We start from the raw sequence: 24,090 nt of genomic DNA, 5'->3' as shown, positions 1-24,090 counted from the left end.
CGAGGGGGCAGTCCCTCCAGTCTTCCTTTCTCCAGCAGCGGTCCTTTTTTATCAAGGGTGCATCAGCAGAGCCTGCCGCCTTTGTGTCCAAGACACTGAAATAATTATCCCAGCGCCTTTTTATAAGCATGAGGCTGTGGGGTGTTTTCTAAGGCTGACTGATGTGCCCCCCCAGTATTCACTCCTGGGATTGGCTGTTCCTCTCATGAGTGTGAACTCCTCTCTTTATATGATTGATTGAGGACAGCGATTGCTTCATGGGGTAATTGCTTCTATTTAGGTTTGATTTGAACCACAAGATTTTGTAAGTGCTTATGGCGCCATCTTGGAAGTCCCTGGATTGCGTTTGGTGCTTTGCAGTGTTCTCTGGTTTTCATGTCTTTGGGGGTTTGTTGATAGTCATTTTCACACTTAGTTCCCGATTGGGGTGTTCTGGAACTGAATTGCTCTGGTTGAGTCACAGGAGGAAGTTTTCCTTGCAAGAAAGTTGCCACCTCTCTCTGGGACCTCTTGGCACATGTGTGATCCTGTGCCCTACATGCTAGGGAAGCACACCATCTATCTCTCCCCCAGTCGTGTGCTGCTGTGTAATGCCATCCGCCATAACGGGGGCAGCCAAATGCAGTGGCAATGTCTAGAAAATAAGTCGAGCAATGTGAGGCAGACATGGTATCAAGAGTGACAGACTCAGAAGTAACAGTTTGAAAACGTTTATTATTAAACTTTGTAGGGTTCATGTAATGCCTAACTGGCCTTAACTCTAATGGGGTTGTTCTCTCAGTTGATGCCTCTAAGGGCCGTTGATGTCTGTAAGTTCAAAACCAAAGTTTGTTTCCAAACCTAGGCTTGCCCGCACTTAAAACAAATGTGATTTTAGGTCTTCTTAAAGAAAAGTGGTGGTTCAAAAAGAAATGCAGGTAGCCTTACCGTCCGGTTTAGTTCCGCGAGTTTAAAAATAGTTCAACGCAAAAGGGGTGCCCTTGGGACCTTCCAGGTAGGGATCTTGCAGCAGGACAATACAGCTCACAATGTCTCTTGGTCTCTTGGGGTTCCCTTCCCCAATCTCTGATCCCTCTGGTTCCAAAAGAAAAGTCACAGTTCCTTTTATGCCTCTCGGGTATCCCTTCCCCCAGTTTGGGCCTCTTTTCAAGAATGTATATCACAGTTCTGTTGGGCCTATCAGGGTTCCCATCCCTAAGCCTAGGCCCCTCTTGTATCACAAAGTTCACTTAAAAGTTCACAAACGCAAAACGCCAAATGTTCACCAGCCTTTCCTTCACTTTGGATGATTTTGCTCCCACTTCGCTCTGTGTAGCTCCCCTTTTTCCACTTTCTATCAAGTGGCGCTGTACACCTTCATTGGTCAGCGCCGGGGTGGTATCAGAGACTTTCTAGAACGCAGGACTTTGCTCCTCCCCATGCACGACCCCTCTGATTCCTGGCCCCTCTCCTTGCATCTTTTTCCTCTCCGTGCTGTGAGAAACCCAAAGGTGTCTCCCTGGCTAGTCCCCAGGGATCTGTTATAGAGTTGGCCTGGACACAGCCATCGCTATTCTATCCAGTTCCTGGGGGTAGACTATTGAGGGAGGATCATCTGGAGCAGGGGTCCTTGTGAAGTGGCACACCGACGGGTGAGACTCAGTACCCCCCTTCTTTCAACACCTTTTCCCCCATCCTACCACGGTTGGATATTCCAAAACACTGCCTTCCCCCTTTCCCGACACACACACTTTTGCACAACACGGAAGACAACGGACTAACACCAGAGCCGTTTACCCGACATGTCCCAATACAAGGGTCCGGCAAAGTCAGGCAATTGACCAGAATCACACACACACCCGACAGCCCTTTCCCTTTCCCACAGGGATAAAAGGTGGAGCAAGAGAGCACAGTACGAGCAAGGCAGACCGCACGAGTAGACAGCAATCCAGACTCAGCAGTTTAAGAGAAGGAGAAAGGCAGGGGGAACCGAGAGGGTAACGAGGAGTGGATTGACCTTGACCTTTCCGTCCCAGATCCACAAACCCTTCGTAAGAGGAAACATAAGGCTGCAAACAATAGCACGGGTGTGTTGCCACAGATGCCAGCGGTACCCAAAGCGTGCCTACGCCGATAAGCCGAAAAAAGGGCGACTCCTGTTACCGTGGTATTGGCCTCGACTCGAGAGACTAGGAAAGCCAAGCAGTTCACTGCAGCCGGTGAGTCGAAGTGGAAACCGATAAGAAACCGAACTGTGTTGAATGAAACCCATAAAGTGGCAGATTGACAAGAATTCAAAGAACTGGAATATAAAAGAAGAAAACCAGCTCCAGAGGGGACCAGCACCAAGGCTGCTGACTCAAGAAACTTTGGTTGCTCCCATGTTGGAAAACTACTGATGCCAGAAGGCCGTAGGAGAGCCGCCAAGATAGGTTAAAGTGGTCATACAGGAGGTCCAGCAAAATCCCAGTTCACGAAAGTCTTTGACCGGCAAACTGTTAAGAAAGCAAGGGCAGTGAATCCTGCTGCAAAAGAGAAAACCTTTGAGAACGTAAAGGGGTGTGAATCCCGCTAAAGTGAAAAGTGGCAATAGTGAACTCGGAGGAGGAATGCCGATAAAGACGGGCAAAGTCTAAAGTCCCAAGAAACACTGTGTTGACAAATATGAATCCGGCAGAGGGATGTCCATGAGAACTGTTTGAAAAGACATTGAGACTGCTGAAAGTCAAAAGCTGAACTGTCTTTGTGCAAAGCCATAGTGAACCTGGAAGAGGGAGGATGAGAATTGAGACAAATATTTGAAAGGGGTCTGCGCCCAGAATAGGGGGACCCAGGGGTGAAACCATCACCCTATAATGTGTCAATAAGCCCGGGTGAACCCAGCAGAGGGAGGCTGAGATACTTGAACGGTCATCCACCCGAAAGAGGGGGACACAGGGGTGACGAATCCATGCCTCAAGTGCAACCCAAAATTAACTTTTTTTTTGTTGGGAACTATCAGACCCTCAGAAGCAGGAGACTCAGCCACCAAAGGTTCTGATATCGATAAGAACTGTTTGAGGGGTCAATACCCGGAAGATGGGGACCCAGGGATGAAGCCATCACCCAACGTACATATGGAACAGAACTTTTTGTTTTGTTTTTGAGGGCCCGATGTACTCAACAAAAGAGAATTTTAGTGATAGAGTCTTGACCATAGACAACCCGATAGCTGATACCGAACTGTCGGCTCGCGCTGGGGAAAGCTTGAGCGTGTGCTGTGCTGAGGAGCTCCACCTTATCCTGTGCTCAAAACGTGGGGAAGGAAGACCCCTGGCAATCGCATCCTGACACATTATTTTGTGAACACTTCTTTTTTTTGAAAACCCTATCCAGCACTCTTTCTTTCTATATTTAGCTGTAAGAATTTGGCAATAGATTTTTCTTAGTATAGGCCATTTATTTTGACAAGACGCCACAAGGACTGCCTTATTTTCATTTGATGGTCGATGCTTGCTCCCATCTTAAATTTAGGTCTAGATTAGGCTGTTTTTCGAAACTGCATACAGTTTAATAAACACCCTTGAACTGTGATCACTTGTGTCTGTCTTTACTGTTGCCACCATGAGTTCCTTACAGTGCCTCTTGCACACTTTTCAGGCACCTTCTGCCTTTCCGTGCCTCTCACACACACTCTCTCTGTTTGCTTTGTGCTGCTTGCACCTTTTTCACTTTTCCTTCTTTCGAGTCGCTCACACCCTCTTTTCGTTCTGTCAATACGATTAATTGTTTTTTCTGCTTTTGTTCCTCTCACGTACCTTTTTTTTTCTTTTACTTTCTATTGCTTTTCTATTATCATGCTGCTTGCACCTTCTGCTGCTACTACTCCCACTCCAGCCAACTGCACGCTATTGAGTTTCTTTCTTTCTCTCTCTTTTTCTCTTTCTCTCTCTTTCTCTCTTTCTCTCTCTCTCTCTCTCTTATGCAACTCACAGAGTACAGTGGCGCTGGCAAGCAGTTTCCTTGGGATGTGTGTGTCGCGGTCAGGGTCTCACCACCTGCCCCTCAGACACCCCTGGGACCTGCACACATCCCAGGGGAACGAGCACTGGCCAATAGGTCCCAGCTTTCCCCAATCCGGCCCCATGGAGACACGGCTCCCTCACCACGCTGCTTCCCTTCTGACACACTGGTTCAGCATCCTGGCATCCCGTTCTCTTCTGGATCCTCCAGGCTCCTCCAGCTGCAGCCTCCTTCTTCCCTGGCTTCCACAATCCGCCCGGCAACCCCAGCTTGCTCATTCTCTCTGGCAGAATCACACGTTTCATACCCTAACTGGAAGTCAAGTGGAGTCAGGTGCGTGTGGTTGATGTCAAGTGCCTGACCCTGCCTCACTTTATTAAAGGAACAGACTAGAGGTCTAGTGTAGGCCTCTCCAGTCATCTTCCTCTGCACAGTACTGCTCCTATGGGTAATCTTCCCAGCTCCCAGTTGCCTCTTCCTTGTCCCAGTACATGTTGGAAATGGGTAGGGGGAGATGGAATGAGACTGAAATGACCACATAAAGGTTGAGGGGATTGTGCTGAATTGCAATTGGGAAAGGTGGGATACCGTGTCTCGTCTTTAGGCATTCTCCTCCCAATCCCACGCGACCATCCACTCAGGTGATCCAACTTGCTCCCCCAGCGTCGGAATCCAAAAGCGATGACCCATCCCAGGCCACCTGAATGGAAGATCCTGCGGGAGTAGGTAGGAGAATACCTTCAAGTTTCTCACATAACCCTCTCTGAGGGGAAGACCTGGCTGCTATGAGGCCGGCACCAGTCATTCTACGGGACTTCATCCGGTAGCGGCCAGTGAACCGCGTCATCTCATAAAAGTGCGGGAAGTTCATCCAGCTGAGCACATTTGCCACTTTTGAATGGTTTAAATGACCCTGTTCCCGTTATCCGCTGCAGACATCAGCTGAACTGACTTGAAGTTTGCAACAGCTCAGTCTGTCGGTGGTATACTAACTTTCTCTGGCCATGCCCCTTTCCCTGCTCACATCCCCTCCTCCGAACCTCACCACTTGATACCCATCACCAAGTGTTATAGGGAATGACAGTGACCCGCCCCCATGGTCTCATGAGTCAGATTATTGTGCAATTTAAGAATCTGCTTTTTCTCTAACCTGTGTGCAGCAATTCTGTTTTCGATTCTTTCCAAATTGATACATACAACTCTTGATTGGTATTCTTTAGGTTTTAGAACCATGTGGGATGATTAAGTTCCAGATCGATGAATGTGCCTATTGCGGTTCTTCTGGTGACAAAGTATCTACAAATGATTGTTCTATTTAGTTGTCATTCCGCCGCTCTTCTGCTCGTTCACAGTTTTTAAGTGAAAAGTCAAGTGAACGGAAATATTTATTTGTCCATCGTTTCCGTGCTTTCAAGTCCTGATCACCTGTAAATATCAAGAGGATGGTACCCTGGCAAATGAACAAGCGTGAAATCATTTCAATCTTTCAATGTGTGTCGAATTAGTTCTGTAAATAAAGTGCCTTCGATAGAAAGGCCTTTGAGAAAAGCAGTATGTTGGTTACCAAGAGCGATTGCACATTATAAAAGCATGCACATAACTTGATAAATACTGCATTTCCCCTATCCAACTGTTTGTGTCCCTCTAAAGGAAACCACAAGTATCCCCTTAACCGCCTGACGCTGATTTTCTGATAATACTTGACAGCCTGTGGTATCTGTATAAAAGACTGTAAATAGTTTTCTTCCTACAGTCTAGTTATGAGAGGACTACTTGCCCGTAAGAAGAAAATGATATCTCGACTGTGATGCTAATAACCTATTATTGTTCACTTTGCAGCCATCAATTGATAAGAGACTGTCGATAAGCGTATGTTTATTTTCTGCACTGCTAGCACAGGAGAGCAAGAACCTGCACGTTGCCACTTAGTTTAAACCTCAAAACTGCTTTTAATGCATTGTGCTAAACCTGCAATATTTTATTGTTTGCAACAAATTACAAGATGAATATTTGTATCAACAACTGGAAACCCTTGCAGTTGATATGGCATTATAACACGCCTGTACACAAGTGTTTCAAGACGCGTCAAGACAAGGCGAGGGAAACAAAGGAAGGAAAAAATAATGATGCACAAGTGCAGCCAGCGGGTTGCTTATAAGTGCAGAGAGGAGGGACTGTAGGGTTGCCGATACAGACCCTTAAGTGCTAGGAAGCCTGGAGGCAGTGCAAGGGCAACTGGACATGCAGGAGCCTGGGTCCAGTTCAGAGGATGACCAGGTGACCGATGCATGGAGCCGTCTGGTGCATCAGCAGGGGAGAGGAAGGTCTTCAGTTGCTTCCGGAACCAAAGGTGGTTCTGATCATGTTTGAGAGAGGCAGGGAGGCTGTTCCAGAGGGATGCCCCAGCCGAGAAGATAGATCTGTCCCCAACTCTCTGCTTGGAGAAGCATCTGACCCTCCGAGTTGGAGGTGGGTGAGCAAAGAGCTCGAGAATAAGATGTTTTGGAAGAGAAAGTTGGAAGTAGAGCGGTCCCAGGCCCCAGAAAGCCTTGTGGACGATGCAGAGGGTCTTGAACCTGATCCTTCCAGCCACGGGGAGCCAGTGAAGAGCCAGTGAAGAGATTTCAGAGCTGGAGAGATACGATCCCTGGGCTTGAGGTCCAGGACAAGTCTCACAGTTCTGTTCTGGATAATTGTAAAGGTCGAAGAGTAGAGGCAGGAAGATTTAGAAAGAGGCTGTTGCAATAATCCAGCCTAGGTAGGACCAGAGCTCTGGAGACAGTGAGGTTCTGGGGGAAAGTGAGAAAAGGAAGAATACTTCTAAGGCGGTGCAGCTGATAGTCAGACTTCTTAGAGATGTCAGTGATGTGAGCAGAGAAGGAGAGGGTGGAGGGTCTTGGCCTCACAGGAAGGAGCCTAGAGTGGGTGACCAGAAAAAAGAGAGAGAAAAAAAATGTGGAGGATCTCAGTCTTGGTGGCACACCATTCCTGAATTGCGGCACACAGTCTGGTATGAGAGAAGAAGCATAGGTGGCTGAGGGCAGCCTGAAAGAGAGCGGGTTGTCATCCGCATAACATTGAAAATTGGAGCAGAAAGTAGCATTGCAGTGAGCAAGAGGTGCCAGGGAGAGAGGTTAGACCCCTGGGGAACCTGAAGTCAACCAGGTCAGGGCCTGAGCAGTCGTACCAGGGTTGTCGCAGAGGCGATTGAGCAGGATGGCATGGTTGACCGTGTCAAAAGCAGAGGATAGATTGAAGAGAATGAGGACAGAAGGGAGATTAGAGTCAAGATTGGAGAGCAAGTCTTCACGGGTGTTCAGGAGAGCGGTTTACGTGCTCCTGGAAGTTCTGAGGCCAGACTGGTGGTCATGGAGGCAACCAACAGATTCAGTATGTAGATTAAGCTGGGAGATGGCCAGCTTTTCCAAGAGTTTCCCAGGAAAGGAGTGATGGAGGTAGGCAACAGTTAGGCCGAGAGGAAGGATCGGCCGCGGGCTTCTTTAGAAGGGGGTGCAGAAGAGAGTGCTTAAGGGGGAGGGGCAAGTTCCATTTGCAAAGGAGTGATTGTAGAAATCTGCCAAGGCTGGAGCAAGGGTGTCGATGTGGCCCTTGATTGTGCAACCACTATCCTCATAAAGTACAGTAGGCAGTGCTTTATCACATATGTTATTTAAACACGTCCTTACTTTCCGAAAGACACATGGTTAACTCTACATTGATATTTTGCTTTTCAAAGACACTTGAATTTTTCAGCCACATATATGCATATAATGGGGTTTTTCACAATATGTTGTGCCATCCTTTTAGTAAATCCAGTAACTGTTATGACCCTTCTCTAAATGGGGGTGGGGTGAGCTGAGGGGGGGGGGAGGGCGGCAGAGTGCCAACAGCCATTCTTTCATCAGAGGATGCTTCATGACTTGCGTAATTGCTAATGGTTTCATGCTTGAGCAAAATATATACCAACTAGTGTGCTGGCCGGTGTACACAGGCCAAAGTGCATGTTTTCATTGGTACAGTAGGACCACTATATATCCTAAGATAACTAGTGGTGACAACAGGCGAAGCTATGCAAATTGGCATGGTCTCTGTAGATATATTTGCATCTATCGTAAGGCAACAGCTCCCTCTAGCGGTGACAACAGGCAAAACCTCTGCATCGGAAAAGCATACAGGGACAAACATACATAGGGCCTTTTATTTTACTTTTCGATGTGAGGGGTACTTCCTCCTCTTGAAGTGGATTTCCATCTTTCTGCAGGCCGTCCGCTGATTTTCAGCTCTTTGTGAGCTCTGTGATTGAGCGCGGACAAGATTACCCAAGACCAGACACCCAAGCAGAGACCCAGAAGCTTGCAGATAAGGTATGATGCCCAAGACATGGAATCTCATGTTTTGCTTTTTTTATTGTTTTTTCATGCCTGTGTGACTGTTACAATTGCAATGCTATGAAAAACTTAAGCAAACCGATTAAGCTTGAACCCTCTATTGTTGTAACCTGCGTCACATGTATGCTCTGCCCTTTAAGTGCTGTATCAGAGACTCAGTTCTGTGGATAATTATTCCTGGCTCAAACATAAAAACCTCAATCCTATTTTATGGTTTTCCCAGTGGGTCTTCCTAAATATGCTCAGTATGCCCAGAAGTGAATCTCAAACTCGCTGAGACTGCAGAGGGGCACTCGCCTAAAAAGAAAAATGCAATATAACATGTTGCAATGAATTTCACAATGGGAGATGAGCAACATTGTGTGCTCCTAACCTCAGTTTATGTTTGTTGAAAACGTGCAGGCTTCCATTTTATGATACTTCTGTCTGTATGCTTCAATGCCGTGGCAGCTATAATCAAACACCAGCCCCTCCCCCCAGTGTGCTTTCAGGCACTTGTTATCTAGAGGTAGCTTGTTTTTGTTTACTGTCATCAACGCATTGAATTTGAAAGACATGCTGTAGTGTTATAACATTCATAAGGCGGTCTTGTCTTTAAAATTAAATTCTATGGTCCCGTGCCTGTGAGGGGAAATACCGAACCACAAGCCCACACATGTCCCTTGCCATGAAGCTCAGTCTTATAACTTTGTTAAGGCTGGTGTGAAAGACACACCCCAGTCTAATGAAAGCTAATTCTGAACATGAGGCAAACATGTTGTGTAAATGTCTGCTGCGTCTTTAAAATTTTATTTTAAAGACACAATGTAGTGTTATAACTTACATAAGAACTGGCGCATCTTTAGAATTCTACATCCACCAATATGCAGACGACATACAGCTATATCTCAAAATCGACTCCATCAAGACATCTGCACACTCAAAACCTGCCTCTCGCTGATCCAGTCTTGGATGTCCAGTGCACACTTGAAACTCTGGCCCCTCCAAGACCGAATTCCTACTCCTCACCACCAACATTGAACATACAGACCTGGCTATCAACCATGAACCCTGAGCGCTTCACACCCAAGCTCGCCTCCTTTGCCATGTCCCTTGGGTTCCACATCGACAAACACCTCTCCTTCAAGAAACACATAGCTAAGAAAACACATAGACAGCATCTTATCAGCTCTCCCTCCTGTGGAAAGTCAAGCCCTTTCTCCCCCCGGACAGCTTTAGATCACTGTTGAAGCACTGATCCTATCCCACCTAGATGGGGCAAAGCCCTCCTTAAAGGCCTCCTTTCGTCCTTCCTTGTGTCCCTGGGAAGTGTCCTACATGCAGCCACATGCCTCCGCAAGGATCTACGTAGATACAACTACATCACCACGGCTCTCATCAACCTTCACTAGGACTTGACCGCTGCGTGGCATGGTGCAAATGTCTCCTTCCATAATTTTGGTGGCATGGGTTTGAGTGGTGATCAGATCAGATCTTAGGCCCCTGTCTTCTGTTGCTGATGTGAGCATTAAGAGCTGAAGAATCGAGGCATCATAAAACATGGCGAAGGAGAGCGACGGATGGGGAAGGATGTTTTCTGCAAACGTCAATATCCTGCATACCTTTTGACATGTATGATGTTTTGCGTTCACTCGTTTATATTGTTATTTTCTTCCTAGAATAAACTTTGATAATTGTGTTCTTTCAGCTGAGGCCTGATGCTGTAGTGAGTGAGATCAGCACTGGTGCTGGCACTGTAAACTTTAAGATAAACCGAGAGTTACTAGCAAAGGTAAGCTTTTTTTTTAACATTGTCTAAAATACTGTAACACTGAGAAAAATTGAAAGCAAATCGCATAAAGATAGTAAGCCCTATGCCACTGAATCCTCAACAGATGGTGTTGTATTTGTAAGTGGTGATGAAAGTATTTTAAAGCCAATCCAGCCTACCCTGTTGACGCTTTCCAAACCTCTCGCCAGGCCTCCAGCCTTGGGTGACCCCCCAATCCGGCTCTACCTGTGGGGCTGGCGCAAGCCCAAATCTCTTGCTCTTGCTGCCTCCTACATGGAATGCCTTCTTGCTCTGTTGTTTGCCCTGCTCTCAGCATAATCATTTTACAATCCCAATCTCACCTCTTCGCTCAACTCCCAATCCTACAAATTCTCTTCTACCTTCCAGGCCATGCCCTCTGACCCCACACTCTGAGGCATCTCTTCCTCCCTTTCAACCAATGACTTTTCATCGTACTTTTCTCCAACAGAAGGGTGACACTGTGCGATTGCCGCTCTGCAGGAGTGCAAGGATGAGTTTTGATTTCTAAACACTAACCTAGCCCCACGCATCTGGGATCTAATTGATGAAGGGGAAACTGACACACCATGAACAGTATCCCTCCTTTGCCTCTTAAGGCAACGTGCACCCAAGGGCAGGTTAGCTCTTCAAGAGGGATGTGAGCTAGTAACGAAACATCAAAACAACAATAGTACTGTGATACCAAAATAAAGGAAAAATACAAATTAACCAATTAAACACTAATGACCCCCCCTCCCTGTAAATATGCAGACTTTGTAATGAAAGTGGGCACTCGAGGTCTGAAGCTTGGGGTACAATTAGGAATAATCTCTGCGGCAATGTTTAAGTTCAAAGTATATGTCAAAAGGTCAAAGCTCAAAATTCAAGTTTATTCTGATTAAAAATCCATCAAACATTATACAGGATTATAAACATGACATTTGTAGTTAAAACATCAATCCGATTGATAAAATTAAAATAGAATAAAATCAACATAGTTAATCCAACATATTGTTCCCAGGTAATAACTGCTTTCACCATTTGAGCATATTTTCAATATCGAAGTATACACATTGCACAATAGAGAAATCCTGGACTGATAAGAGAAGCCTGAAAGCCATTTGTGCTAGTCTTACTCCGCAGGCCCTCAATGAGGGTATAAGGAATTTCTTCTTGAGAGTCTTGAAGGCTGGGCAAAAAAGCATAAAATGTTGTAGATAGTTAGCCTCACCCCTTAAGCATGGGCATTTCTTATTTTCCATGCTATTGGCTCCGCTGTAATCTGGGACCAAAAGATGTGTTCTAATGCGTAGAATGATAGCTCTCTTTCCTTGGATCTGTGAACCAGTGCACGTAGCCTGTTACATTTGCAGTGCTATTGAAGATTGTCCAGGCTTACAGCGCAGGCCAGTCTTGGTTCTATTAGACAAGGAGGCGAGCATTATGCTATATCTCTTTATTACTGCTCTAAGCAACAATTCAACTTAAACACATATTTTACTTTACTTTTAAAAGTAGGTAACACGTTTTGTTTCCTCTCAGTACTCCTGAAGGCTCAAAGCAAAAACCGGGGTAACATAGTTTTGAAACTTGAGGTAAAATATCTTTGGGACTACAAATCCCCATAACTCTCTGGGATCAGGTAGTCCTAGCCAGTCCATTTTGTCCAATCAGGCTTAACCCATGGCTATAACAGAGACCCTTGCTGGCCCCAACTCCTTTCTTTGGCGGTCAACCAATGTAAGTTCACAAATGTCAACAGTCAACTTTGAACCAACTGAAGAAAAACTGGTACAGTCCATCTTTGCCCAATCCTGGTTCTGAGATAGTGAAGAGAACTTCCTTCTTTAGCTTAACTTCTCACTCCTTCGTACTTCCGCTCAGGTTGCCTTCTGGTCTTCTCCTGAAAAGAATGGAGACGTGATCATAAGGGTAAGTCTGTCATCAACATACATTCTAATACAGTTCAAGATATGTTTGTGACCTACAGGGTGAGATATAATGCTTGCCTCCTTGTCTTTAATAGAATCAAGACTGGCCTGTGCTGTAAGCCTGGACAATCTTCATTCTATGGCAAGACGGAGGCAAGCATTATGCTTGTTCAAAGCTATTGATCACTTTATTAGCTATCCGTCAGACAGGCTTAAAATAGAAGGTCTTAAAAGTGCATTCATTAGGCCAGTCAGCTGATTTCATGATGTCCTGCAAGGACACGCCTGCTGTAAAAGCTCTAGATGCCATCGCTCCCCTTGCTGAGTGCACACCAAATTGAGATAAATTCACTCCTGCCCAGTGCATTACCCCTCTAACCCATCTCGCTATGGTGGCTGTTGCTACTGCATGAAAAGGCTTTCTAAACGCAATTAGCAGCTAAGTAACTCCACTAGGCCTCCACCCTGCCGTGGCCGCTTTATAATCCTTAGTAGTTTGCGCTACGCACAGCTTGACATTCTCTGGAAAGCACGGGTAGGAAATAATTGCAGAATCCAATTTGGTCATATTCGCCACATTAAATGCTACTCCTTCTCGATAGAACGTCTTCCTGTCTATTTCCAGGGCTTTCACGTCCGAAACCCTTCTACAAGCGATAAGACACAAGAGCATGGCTAACTTTCCTGATAACTGGGATCGCGAGAGGTCTTTGTTATCAGGCCAAGCCAAGAATAGTTGGAACACCACTCTCCCGTCCCAGAGCACTTAGTACTTGGGTTCACGTGGCTTGCGTATCTTCACTCCTTTCTGGAGACGAAGCAAGGCCGGGTGCTCCCCTATCGGGCTCCCTTCTACCTGGTGGCCTGCTGATATCGCCGACCTGTAAACACCTATCGGTCTGTAGGTACAGCCCTCTTCGAATCTATGAGTCAAAAAGTTCAGCATGTGCACTAGAGGCGCTGAAACGGGATTAGTACTGATGCTTACGCTGTACGATGACCAACGTTTCTAAGTGGCACCATAGCTCCTGATGGTGGAAGGCGCCCATGAGTCTCTAATAGTCTGCAGTGGGATGTGAAATGCCTGGCAGCTGCCATCTTTGCCTGAAACCCTGCAAGGTGCCTTCTGCTATGAGCAGGTGAAATTGGTCGTTCGGATCCTGAAGAATGTCCTCCCTGTGAGGAAGCACTCTCTGGAAATCTGTAGAAAGTTCCATCACTACTGCAAACCACGGCTGGGATTTCCACATCGGAACTATGAGCACTAATTCCGCTTGCTCCCTCCTCACCTTCGCTAACACTCTCGTCAGCATGATGAACGGGGGCAATGCGTAGTGGAGTGCTCCTGTCCACTGGTGTAGGAGCACATCTGTCACTGCTGCTTCCGGGTCTATACTCCAACTGTAGAACCTGGACGTCTGGGCATTGACCCTGGTGGCAAATAGATCTATCTCAAAGGGTCTCCAGAGTCGCTGGATCTGGTCAAAAACGCATGGGAGTAGTCTCCAGTCGCTGGAGTCTACCAGATATCATGAATTCCAGTCTGCTACTATATTCTGAGCCCCATGTAAATATTCTGCTGACACAGATATCTGTTGACGCAGACAATGATGCCAAAAGTCCTTTGCTAATTCTGCTAACATCCTGGAAGACGTACCTCCCAGCTTGTTTATATATCATACTGCTGAGATGTTGTCCATCTTGAGCAGGACGCAACAATTGGCTCGATCCCTGGTAAAATCTCTCACGGCGAAGGAACCTGCCAAATTTCCAGACAGTTTATGTGGAGTTGTAGCTCCTCTTGCGACCATTTTCCCCCTGTTTCCAGATTTCCGCAGCGAGCCCCTCAGTCCGCTCTGCTGGCATCCAATTCTATTACTATGTCTGGGGTGTCTCCGAAGATCGCCCTGCCGTTCCAGGCTTCCATGTTTTGTAACCACCAATGTAGTTCTGTAATGGCTTCCTGGTCTAGGGTAACTAGTTGGTGATAACCCAGTCCACCTCTGAGGTGTCTGATCTTCAGTCTTTGAAGGGCCCTGTAGTGTTAATTGGCCTGGGAAGGTCACCTGAATTGAGGCTGCATTGCGAGCTAGATTCCGAAGCAAAATAACTTTATTCGCTATTACTGCCCTCAGTTCTTTCCGTATCGCTCACACTTTCTGAGCTGGTAATTGCAGCGACACTTTCTTGGTATCTATCACAAAGCCTAGAAAATCTATTCTCTGTGAGTGTCGAAGGTCTGACTTCTCTGAGTTTAGCACAATACCGAGTGAGGAAACAAAGTCATAAACACAAGCCGCTTGCTTCTGCAGTTGAGCTGCGCTCTGCCCCAGAGTCAGTATATCGTCTAGGTAGATTATTATTCTTATCCCCCTCTTGCGAATGGCGCTGCTACGGGGCGCATAAGCTTGGTGAAGGCCCATGGGGCGGATGCTAGGCCAAAGGGGAGACATGTGAACATCCATACCTCTGCACCCAATCTGAAGCAGAGATACTTCTGATGTTCCGCTGCTATGGGAATGGTCAGGTAGGCGTCTTTGAGATCCAGGTGGGTGAGCCAATCCCCTGTTCTGAGTAGATCTCGCAGAAGGGGGATACCTTCCATCTTGAAGTGTCTGTAAACGACCCATTCATTCAAACTCTTCAGGTTTATCACTGGTCTGAATTGTTCCCCTCTGTGGACCAGAAACATGGTGCTGATGAAGCCTGGCTGCACTTGAAATTCCCGTTCTACGGCACCCTTGTTTGCGAGATTGCGTAACTCGGTGACGAGCATTGCTTGTTTGCTCTGCGCTATGTATAACTGGGCTGGCTCTTGTATCTGAGAGGGGCTGCCTACAAACTCTAGGTGCCTACCTGATACTGCTTGCAATACCTAAGCGCCGCTGGACAAATCGTGCCATGCATGCAAAATCCAGATAGTTCTGCCCCCCTACTTTGGAGACTGCTGCTATCATTCTCACCGCCTGGGGTAACGGCTTCTAGTTGGGAAGAAGTTGTCCTGCTGGCGATTCCCCCAGTATTGGGCTGTTGGTCCATGGGGTCTCCTGCGCGTGGTGAAGCGACCGGATGCTCGACCCCTTTATCATGCTGTCCCGTCAAAAACCAGACTGGGGAATATTCTCCTTATTGAGCTTTGCGCTTTCTCAAGGACGGAGTATGTTCCGACAAACTGATTCATTTCCTTGGCGAAAGCGTATCCGAACAGCATGCCTTTTGCCCCTTTGCATGCTTCGTATGAGGCAAGGTCACTAAGTTTACTGTCGATTTTCAACAGTATTCCCCTTCTCTCTGAAGAGAGAGCACAGTTTGCGTTCCCGAGCAAGCATACTGCATGCTGGGCCCAGTTCGCTAGTGCTAGAGGGTCTAGGGGTGTGCCCGTGTCTATGCCGCTCTCTGCTAAATCCATGATTTTTGCGAGCGGGCCATAGAGGTCCAAGAGCTTATCCTAGCAGCCTCGCCATGCTCTATCCACCCCTTTCCTGATGTCTTTGGATGATTTAGTAACAGAAGTCACCTTCTTTGGGTCGAGGTCTGGGGTGTCGGTCACTTTGCTTGGCAGCTCTGGTCTAGGGCACTCTGCCCTCATCTTGGATCCTATTTCTGTATCTAGAGGTTTTCTTATGTGCTGGGTGATAGACAGAGCAACTCTTGCTGAGGCAGCCAGTCTGTAGATTTTGGATGCCTTATCGCTTCCGGATCAAACATATCTTCAAGGCCTTCTTCCTCAGGAAGCTGTTCTGAAAAGTCGGGTTGTTGAGAGGTTTCCTTCTCCTCCCCACTCTCGTCGTCAGGAGTCTATCCGGCATCATCTTCATCACCTTGATTGTGCACCCCTGGGGCAGGGGGTCGAGACTCTGGCACTGTCGCCCTTTTCAAAAAGGCTTCTTTCAGCCTGCTCACTGGGTCGACTGGCTCTTGGGGTCTCCAGCCCACCCCTTCTGGCTGGCTCGGATGCGTCATATAGTGCTTAATCTTCCGAGCCTTCTTACTGTCCTGTTGTTCAACCCCTACTTCGGGGTGTCGAGCTGAGGTCCCCTCGCCGGGGCCAAGCGCCCTCCTCTTCTTGGGCTTTTCTTGCTCAGCCTTCTCTTTGTTTAGTAAGGTTTCCAAATGATCTAACCTCTGTGTCAAGAGGTAGTACCCGCTCTGATGCAGCTTGTGATAAAGAGTCTCTCAGAACTCTTATTAAAGCTGAGAGAGAGGTCTTGATCTTCTCCCATGGGCTCCTCTGCCCATTCCTCTGAGCTCCACTTTGGGGATGTGGATCTTGACCCTCTGGGCTCGTTAAAGTGTGCCATGTTCTTAGTCTACTGAAGGACCTCAGCTTAGGTATTAGCCCGCAAGGTGTCTACCACAAGGTAATAATAATAATATTCCCCAGTTTATTTTCACTATTATGTCTTTTTTTTTAATGATCCAAATGCATAGAAAAAGCTGTTTGTTCGCGCTGCGCTGTACGTTTACTCAAATTTGCAGAGTAAACGGTCGAGCGCGCAGTGGCTGCTGGGGCGTAACTGCAGGCAATGTATCTTCCGCGGGTCCTAAAGCCCGACAGGGAAAAAGCTCAGAGCGTACGCGTGTGGGACTAGGGAGGCAGGTTGCTGGCTGCCTGATGAGAGTGCAGTCGCTCATGGCCCCGTCCCCGGCTCCTGAAGCGAAAAACCTGTAGCTAAGTGAATGTCGCAGGAAGCAGCGGAATGCGGCGACGAGGCTAAACGCTTCCGAAAGTGCTAGAAATTACGTTGCTTCAAGTAAGAATGCTGCACTTATGTAGACATACTCTATATATTTACAAGCAGTCGCTTAATGCATAAATATGTGCGCAGCCGCGCCTAATAAGCTCAATCCCTTATAGCTAAATCACTTCACATCGTTTACATGGTAACAGTGAAAGGTACTTAACTTTGGGAGCAGCAACAAAGAAAGAGGAGTTTGGGCCAGCAAGGGTCTCTGTTATAGCCATGGGTTAAGCCTGATTGGACACAACAAACTGGCTAGGAGTACCTGATCCCAGTGGCTTATGGGGATTTGTAGTCCCAGAGACATTTTACCTCAAGTTTCAAAACTGTTACCCCGGTTTTTGTTTTGAGCCTCCAGGATTGCTCAGAGGAAACAAAACTTGTTACCTAGTTTTAAAAGGAAAGGAACATATGTGTTGAATTGATGTATGGAGCAGTAATAAAGAGATATAGCATAATGCTCGCCTTCAACTTGCCATAGAAGAACATTTGTGTGGTAAAATGTAACACTTTGTTTTCCCTTCATTATCCCACCTGACTTCATTCCTGACCTTCAAGAAATCGGTTACCACCTGCTTTCTTTCAGAGTTAATAATGTCTAGTACGTTATTAAGAAAGTGCCCATGGCCAAGTGAACACAACTCACCCCTATCATCACAGCATTCATCAATGCCTCCTTCTCCTCAGGTACCGTACCCCAATGCCTAAAAGAAGCCTGGGTCCGCCCGCTCTTAAATAACCCCTCCTTAGACCCATCCTCCCCTAACAACTATCGTCCCATTACCACCGTCCCCTTCCTCCTCAAAATCCTAGATAAAGCCGCCCACAACCAAATCCAGCAGTACCTTGAAACCTATGCTATCCTAGGCAGAAGGCAATCGGGGTTCCGCAAAGGACATGGGACTGAAACTGCACTCCTAGACTTGAAGAATCAAATCGCCAAAATAATGGACACAGGCAAACCTACTCTCCTCCTTCTACTTAATCTCTCTGCAGCATTCGACCTAGTCGACCATAACATCCTCACATCTGACCTTTCCAATGCAGCCCACTTCTCCCACAAAGCAACCACATGGATCATATCGTTTCTAGAAGGCAGGGCCATGAAAGTCTACTCTGACCAGGCCAACGCTCCCCCTAACACCATAAGCTGTGGAGTCCCACACGGCTCCTGCACTGCACAGACCCTCTACAACCTATTCACTAAGCCCCTCTTTGATTTACTGGACGTTCTCGGCATAGCCTACACCAACTATGCCAATGACACACAAGTCCTCCTCCCACTCACTGGAGACTATGTTGAGACAAGTCAGCGCCATCTCCTCTTCATCCACACTGACCACCAAAACTCATCCTTGCCATAAAACCCTACCTCATCACGCCCAACTGCCTCTCCATCGCTAGAGCAACCATAGGAGCCAGACTAGACTACTCCAACGCCTCCTTAGCCGCCACATCTGCAAAAAATCTAAAAAAGCTCCAAATAGTGCAAAACAATGCGCTACGCGCTGCCCTGCACATCCCCAAATCTGACCATGCATCACAGGCCCAAAGAGATGCGCACTGGCTTCCAGTCAAGGAAAGAATCAATTTCATAATACTCACCCTCACACACAAATGTATCAATCATACTGCTCCATCATACTTATCAGTAACCATAAACAGGAAATCCTTGCTCCGTCCAGCAAGAAGCCAACATGACAACCAACTCCAAGTTTCCACCATAAGAAGAGCTAAAGCTGGAGGCATTGGCTTCCCACACAGAGCCCCCCAAGCTCTGGAATGACCTCCCCATCTCTCTGAGCTGAACCATCCCTGCTCGCCTTTCGTAAATCCCTCAAAACTACGCCACCCTCCACCCCCTACCTAATCTGTACTGCAAACGCTCTGTTGTGTGCAATGTAACTAAAATAATGCTACTGTAAACCTAATGCCTTGTAAAAATGCCTTGGATGCCTAGACTGTAAAACAAAATGCCTTGTACTCTACTCAACCTTTACTCTCTGTAACCAGAGAAATGTTTTTGACTTTTAACAGTGCCACGATGCCCCCGGGCTGATTGCGTGCTCCAAAAAATCGGAATAAATAAATAAATAAAATAAAACGGATTTGATGTAGTTTAGCCAGGGAAATTAACTTGCACTCGAAGACAATACGTCTTCCACCAGACTTTTTGTGAGTGAGAGATGAGGATTTGCCCACAGCCGAAGCCAATAAATGCGCGGTTGTACAGCTATCACATCTTCAATGTTGGTCAGCCTGCATTCCCCGTACAACAAATACCCTGGGAAACCCTGATGGACACCCATGATTTTCCTCAAGAACTTATTTTCGGTGATCTGAGGGGGAGGACACCCAAATTCCTGCCATACCTTACTATGGAGCCATTGATTTGGGAAGCCCTTACTACTTCCCGTTTGATATGTGTGGTCCATTTTAGGTCACGGGATATATCTACACCTACATAGCAAAATGTATCTACCCATTCTAATCTCCTCATTTATGACTATTGCATTCCCCAGTCGTCTTTTAGTACCAACACACATCACCTTTGACTTGTTAACCTTCAGATTTTCTTGTTCCATATAATCTTTGAAGCCATTTACTAGGATTTGTAAGGCATGCTTTGTTTTGGCTACCAAGACAGTGTCATCAGCATATAAAAATACGCAAATTCATTGGCCAGCCATTCTAGGAACATCACTTGTCAGGGCAGCTAGGGTACTTGGCAGCGAGTTGATGTAAAGATTAAAAAGCAGTGGTGCTGTGACGTACCTCTGCCTTGCACCTCGTCTAATTTTAAACATTTGGGTATTTTGCCCTTGTTTCCCCATACTTACTCTGGCCGATAGGTTTGAGACTAGTTCAACTAGCAACTCTAAAAACTCACCTTGTATGCCCACCTCATTCAAAAATCTGCAGAGCTTCCTGTGATGGATATAATCAAATGCAGTAGAGGGCTCCATAATGCCCAGGCACACATTCGTTTTGTAGCCCCTTACATGTTTATCTAAGATTAATCTTAGATTTAGCAATTGTTCTGTGGTGCCCATGCCTTTCCGGAAACAATACTGATATTTTGTTAGGATCTGGTTTTCTGATGCCGATTCCATGCTTTTTCCATACAGTGCCCGACCAAACTATTCAGCTGATGTATTAAATAAGGAAATTGGACGGTAGGACGCAGGGTCAGATCTATCTCCCTTTTTAAAGATTGGTACTATAATTGCCTCTTTCCATGAGGCCATTATGATCTTTAAACTGAGAATCACATTAAATATTGTGGTTACTGGTTCATAGTGATAATTTCGACTACAAAAATGTCGAAAGTCAAAATTTCGAAAAAAAAAATGTCGACTTTTTTTTTCAATGCATTTTTTTCGAAATGGGGGGTCCCAAACCCCCCTTTTTTAAATTATTTTTAAAATTTTTCCCTTTTTTTTAACTCCCGAACCCCTAAAATAAATATATAATTAAAAAAAACGAAAGTCGACATTTTTTTTCGACATTTTTATTTTCGACATTTTTGTCTGTCGACATTTTTTTTTCAAAATTATAACTGCCCACCGTGGTTACTATAGGTACCCATACCACACTCTCTCAGATTTAAAAAATTAAATTGGAATGGAGTCTGGTCCCGCTGATTTCCCATTTGCCATCTCCATGAGGGCTTTACGTACCTCCATCATGGAGAAAGTTAAACTGGGTTCACAAACCAACCAAAAATATTTGGCAGGGCATGTGGGCTATTATAAAGGGTGGGAAAATGGTTTATCCACCTGGACTCACCGATCCCATCACTATCGTCATGCCTTGATTTGTTAGCTGTTTCTAGTCCGGCTTCAATCATCCTCCAATATGTTCTTGAGTCCCCCCCCCCCCCAACGTTGCCCTCTCTAATCTTTGCCAGGATTGTTATGCAACTTCTATTTTCCTACACGTTATAGTTCTTTTGTAAATAGCTCTTGCTGCCACTATTTCCTCCTGTTTACGGTTCCTCTTTTTAAGGCAGACAGGAGCTACCTCTTAACATACCTACAATTTCCATCGAAACATGATTTTCTATCTTTTTATTTAATCTATTCATTTTCCTTCTAAAGGCTTGTGTGGCTGCTGATATTATATTTTCCCATGCCACGTATTTTGTCTGAAGGATTGTTTCGAGGTGATCAATGGATGCGTATATGACATTTGCTGTTGCCATTTCCTGATCTACATGCACCCAGCGCACGCTTTTATAGGAGGCCAGATGGGTCCCCATCTCTGCCTTGCATTTGAATTCTTCACCTGTGCCCACTGTGAGCACAAGGGGATCATTATCGCTCTCTAACCTTTCGATTATTTCAAAACATTTTGAGTTTCCAAAGGCATATTTACCTGAATTATCAAGTTCAAATCTGCCATTTGTTGCTCTCAACCCCAGTGCAATTAAAAGCACCATAAAATATTTTCCTTTCTTATCAGTGCTAGGGTCTGTTATAGATGGAAGGTTCATGCCAAAGGCTCCATCCTCTTCGGCTGCGTTTTCCTTTGTGCCCTCATAAGCTCCAATTTGAAATCCCTGCCCACCATCATATTGATCTTCCCCAAGGGCACAGTATGTTCTCCTACGGCTTGCGTCCGATTCACCAGCTCCAAGAGTGGACCGTCTTTATCAGTGGTAGAAGGTGAGCTATAAAATTTCACAATGCGCCACAACGCGCCCCTTCAAAAGTGTATATCTATACTTAGTAGCGTTGGGGATTTTATAGGATAGTCGTACATTTTTGGTGTTGAAGCTGTTTGACGCATATGTTGCGAGACCCCACAATTTCTACCCTTCTGTACTGTGTATTCACTTGTATGGTATTCCAGAAAGCTCTCCATATCAAGCTTATCTATAGCCCAAGTTTCTTGTAATAAGTGAATATCTGCCTGTTCCAGTGCGGAATCTGGATCGCCCATTCTGGCTTCGAGTCCCGCAATGTTCCATGAGACATTCTTAATGCATTAATTATGGTCCTTACAATTGGTGTATTGTGCATTAGGAGCTCAGCATTTGGATCTGGGGTATGCAGCCATAAACTGGGTCTTTAGCCCTGTTCGATAGTATCAGCCTAAAGGGTTGAGCCAGCACATTCTCCAGCACGGCTTGTGTCAAATCCATCATATTCAATCAGCGTTCAAAGTTATTAACATCGGGTAACCCAAAGTTACATGCTCCCCCCCCTCCCCCAATTGATGTTTCTGCTAGTTCATCATGTGTTGAAACATGTCATTGAACATGGCAATTGTCATGAATGTGACATATTGATTGATGTTTGTCCTGGTACACTTCTACACCAGTGTCAAGTGGCACAGCGAGTAAAGCGCTCGCTTTGACATCCGTGCAGAGCGTGCTAACTCAGGTTCGAATCCCGGCAGGGCCTAAATCAGTCTTTCATCCTTCCGAGGTCGATAAATGAGCACCACACACCGTGGGTAATAATAAGCAGCGCTCAGATACCTAAGGCTTTGTAGCGCTATATAAATGCGAAATAATAATTTATTATTATTATTATTATTATTATTATTATTATTATTACACCTATAGATGCCAATGTATCTGCACAATTCAATAATGCTGCCTTAGCTGGCAATTGACCATCCCAAATCTGACATTGCACCCTCCACAATACATACAGTCCGATAAAATGTGTGTGTCTGAGAAGATCTTAAAAGATAGATCTGATATCCCCAGGATTTCTGACACAGATTTAATCAGTGCCCTCTTATTGCCATGGTTATATCTTTTGAAACAGCAGATGTTTCCTTCCCTCCAGCTAGCCGATGAGTCCAGGCATGACTCCTCGGCCATGTTGCCTTTTCTTGTGCTTCGGGGTCCTCTAATGAGTGATCCTTTGGGTGCACTTTCCGTTCTGTGTGGGCAGAGGGCGTTGTGGCATGTTTGTGATTCTCTGACAGTCTCACACGTACTCTCTCGGCCGGTGTTAAGGGGTGGGGGGGGGGTCAGTCCTTCAGTTCCGTCCTGTGCCATATTGCGAGGAACATTGATTTCAGGCTTGTTCATCTGGCGTTCCGAGTACTTAGTCTCTAATAGTATTGAGAGGGTCTGGGTGTTCTGGTGGCAATAATTGTCACCAACGCCATTATCCTCAGTGGCCTTACCTATGCTCCCTTGAGTGTAGGCTTGCCGTTTATGAATTTGACTACTTATGAACTCCATTTGAGTTCCTACATCAACTCTGGCATGTTTTTTATAGGCCCTAGCAGTTTGAAAGGGCCCATCGATATTGCCTGCTTCAATTAGCTTAAAAACTTCTAAGCACTTATCCAGGTGTAAATCGTCTTAAGCGTGAGACATGTGAGGCTTGTAGTGGGGCAACATCTTCCTTAAGATTGTCTATAAATAAGCTAGTATTGTTTAGCCAGATTACCAGAATTTCAGTGCTGATGGCTGGGAGTTGTTGGTCTCCAGGGGCTTTAGTCTTCCCCTCGAACTCTTGACTCCTTCAAGCCCATCAAATTGACAATCCAAAGGGCAACTTTCCATGTCACACGGTCTTCCCAAGTGCCTAGATGACTCCTGGAGACCCAAGACTGACTGATGGCCGCCATCGTTTTTTGCTGTTTCGATGAGGAGGATGCTTTTCTCGGCTTGGAGTGCTGAATCGGATATAGTTCCATCGCTCATTTGCAAGTATTGTTTAATTTGTCCTATATGACTCATCAGTTCAGTAATTACACCAGCGGAGTATAAAGTGAGTGCCAATCGCTACAGTGGGCCCTACCTTAGCGACCGCTTGTCGCGATGGACCCCTCTTTTGTTCTTTTGGGCTCTGCAGATCAGTGAGATCTATCAAAGGACTCCTGATGAGCTCCATCGAACTTAGTTGGACAGAGGTCGCAGAGTCTGCCGCAGTTACAAACCCCAGGCAGACCTTGTCATAGTACCTATCGATTGAGTGCCTCCAATGTGGTTCCATCGTTTGGGTCACTTTATTCGTGCTCCAACTCCGTCCTTACTGTGCGCCCAAATGGAGGGATTATTCCACGGCACCTGATTTCAGGTGGTTGTTGTTGCTGTACGCCTCTCATCGCCATCCTTGGGCTTTTCCTGTAATCCCGATTAAAGCCTGTGAATTTATCACTTGAGGTAAGAAAGGTGGGTATCCCAAGCATGACCTAACCCCTCCTCCCCTCCGCCACCCCCCCTGGGATCTCTTCTATTGATGGTGACGGTATACCATCAACCCAACATCAACAATGGACTCCCTTAATAACTAAGGGGTGATCGG

The 24,090-nt window shown here is 46.1% G+C and overlaps 1 protein-coding gene across 3 annotated transcripts in view; it reads left to right on the top strand.

Moving 5' to 3' along the window:
- Window positions 1-24,090, top strand: part of RARS2 (arginyl-tRNA synthetase 2, mitochondrial) — an 816,998-nt gene that overhangs the window by 143,446 nt on the left and 649,462 nt on the right. For all 3 annotated transcript variants that reach the window (XM_069606382.1, XM_069606383.1, XM_069606384.1), the window contains exons 3-4: window positions 8,243-8,345; window positions 10,057-10,140. In XM_069606382.1, coding sequence (XP_069462483.1) covers window positions 8,243-8,345; window positions 10,057-10,140 — 187 coding nt within the window. The remainder of the gene's footprint in view (window positions 1-8,242; window positions 8,346-10,056; window positions 10,141-24,090) is intronic.

Source organism: Ambystoma mexicanum, chromosome 4p, assembly GCF_040938575.1.
Source record: "Ambystoma mexicanum isolate Mex_15411 chromosome 4p, UKY_AmexF1_1, whole genome shotgun sequence".
In the NCBI taxonomy this organism is placed as follows: Eukaryota; Metazoa; Chordata; class Amphibia; order Caudata; family Ambystomatidae; genus Ambystoma; species Ambystoma mexicanum.
This window is presented reverse-complemented; position numbering and strand designations above follow the sequence as displayed.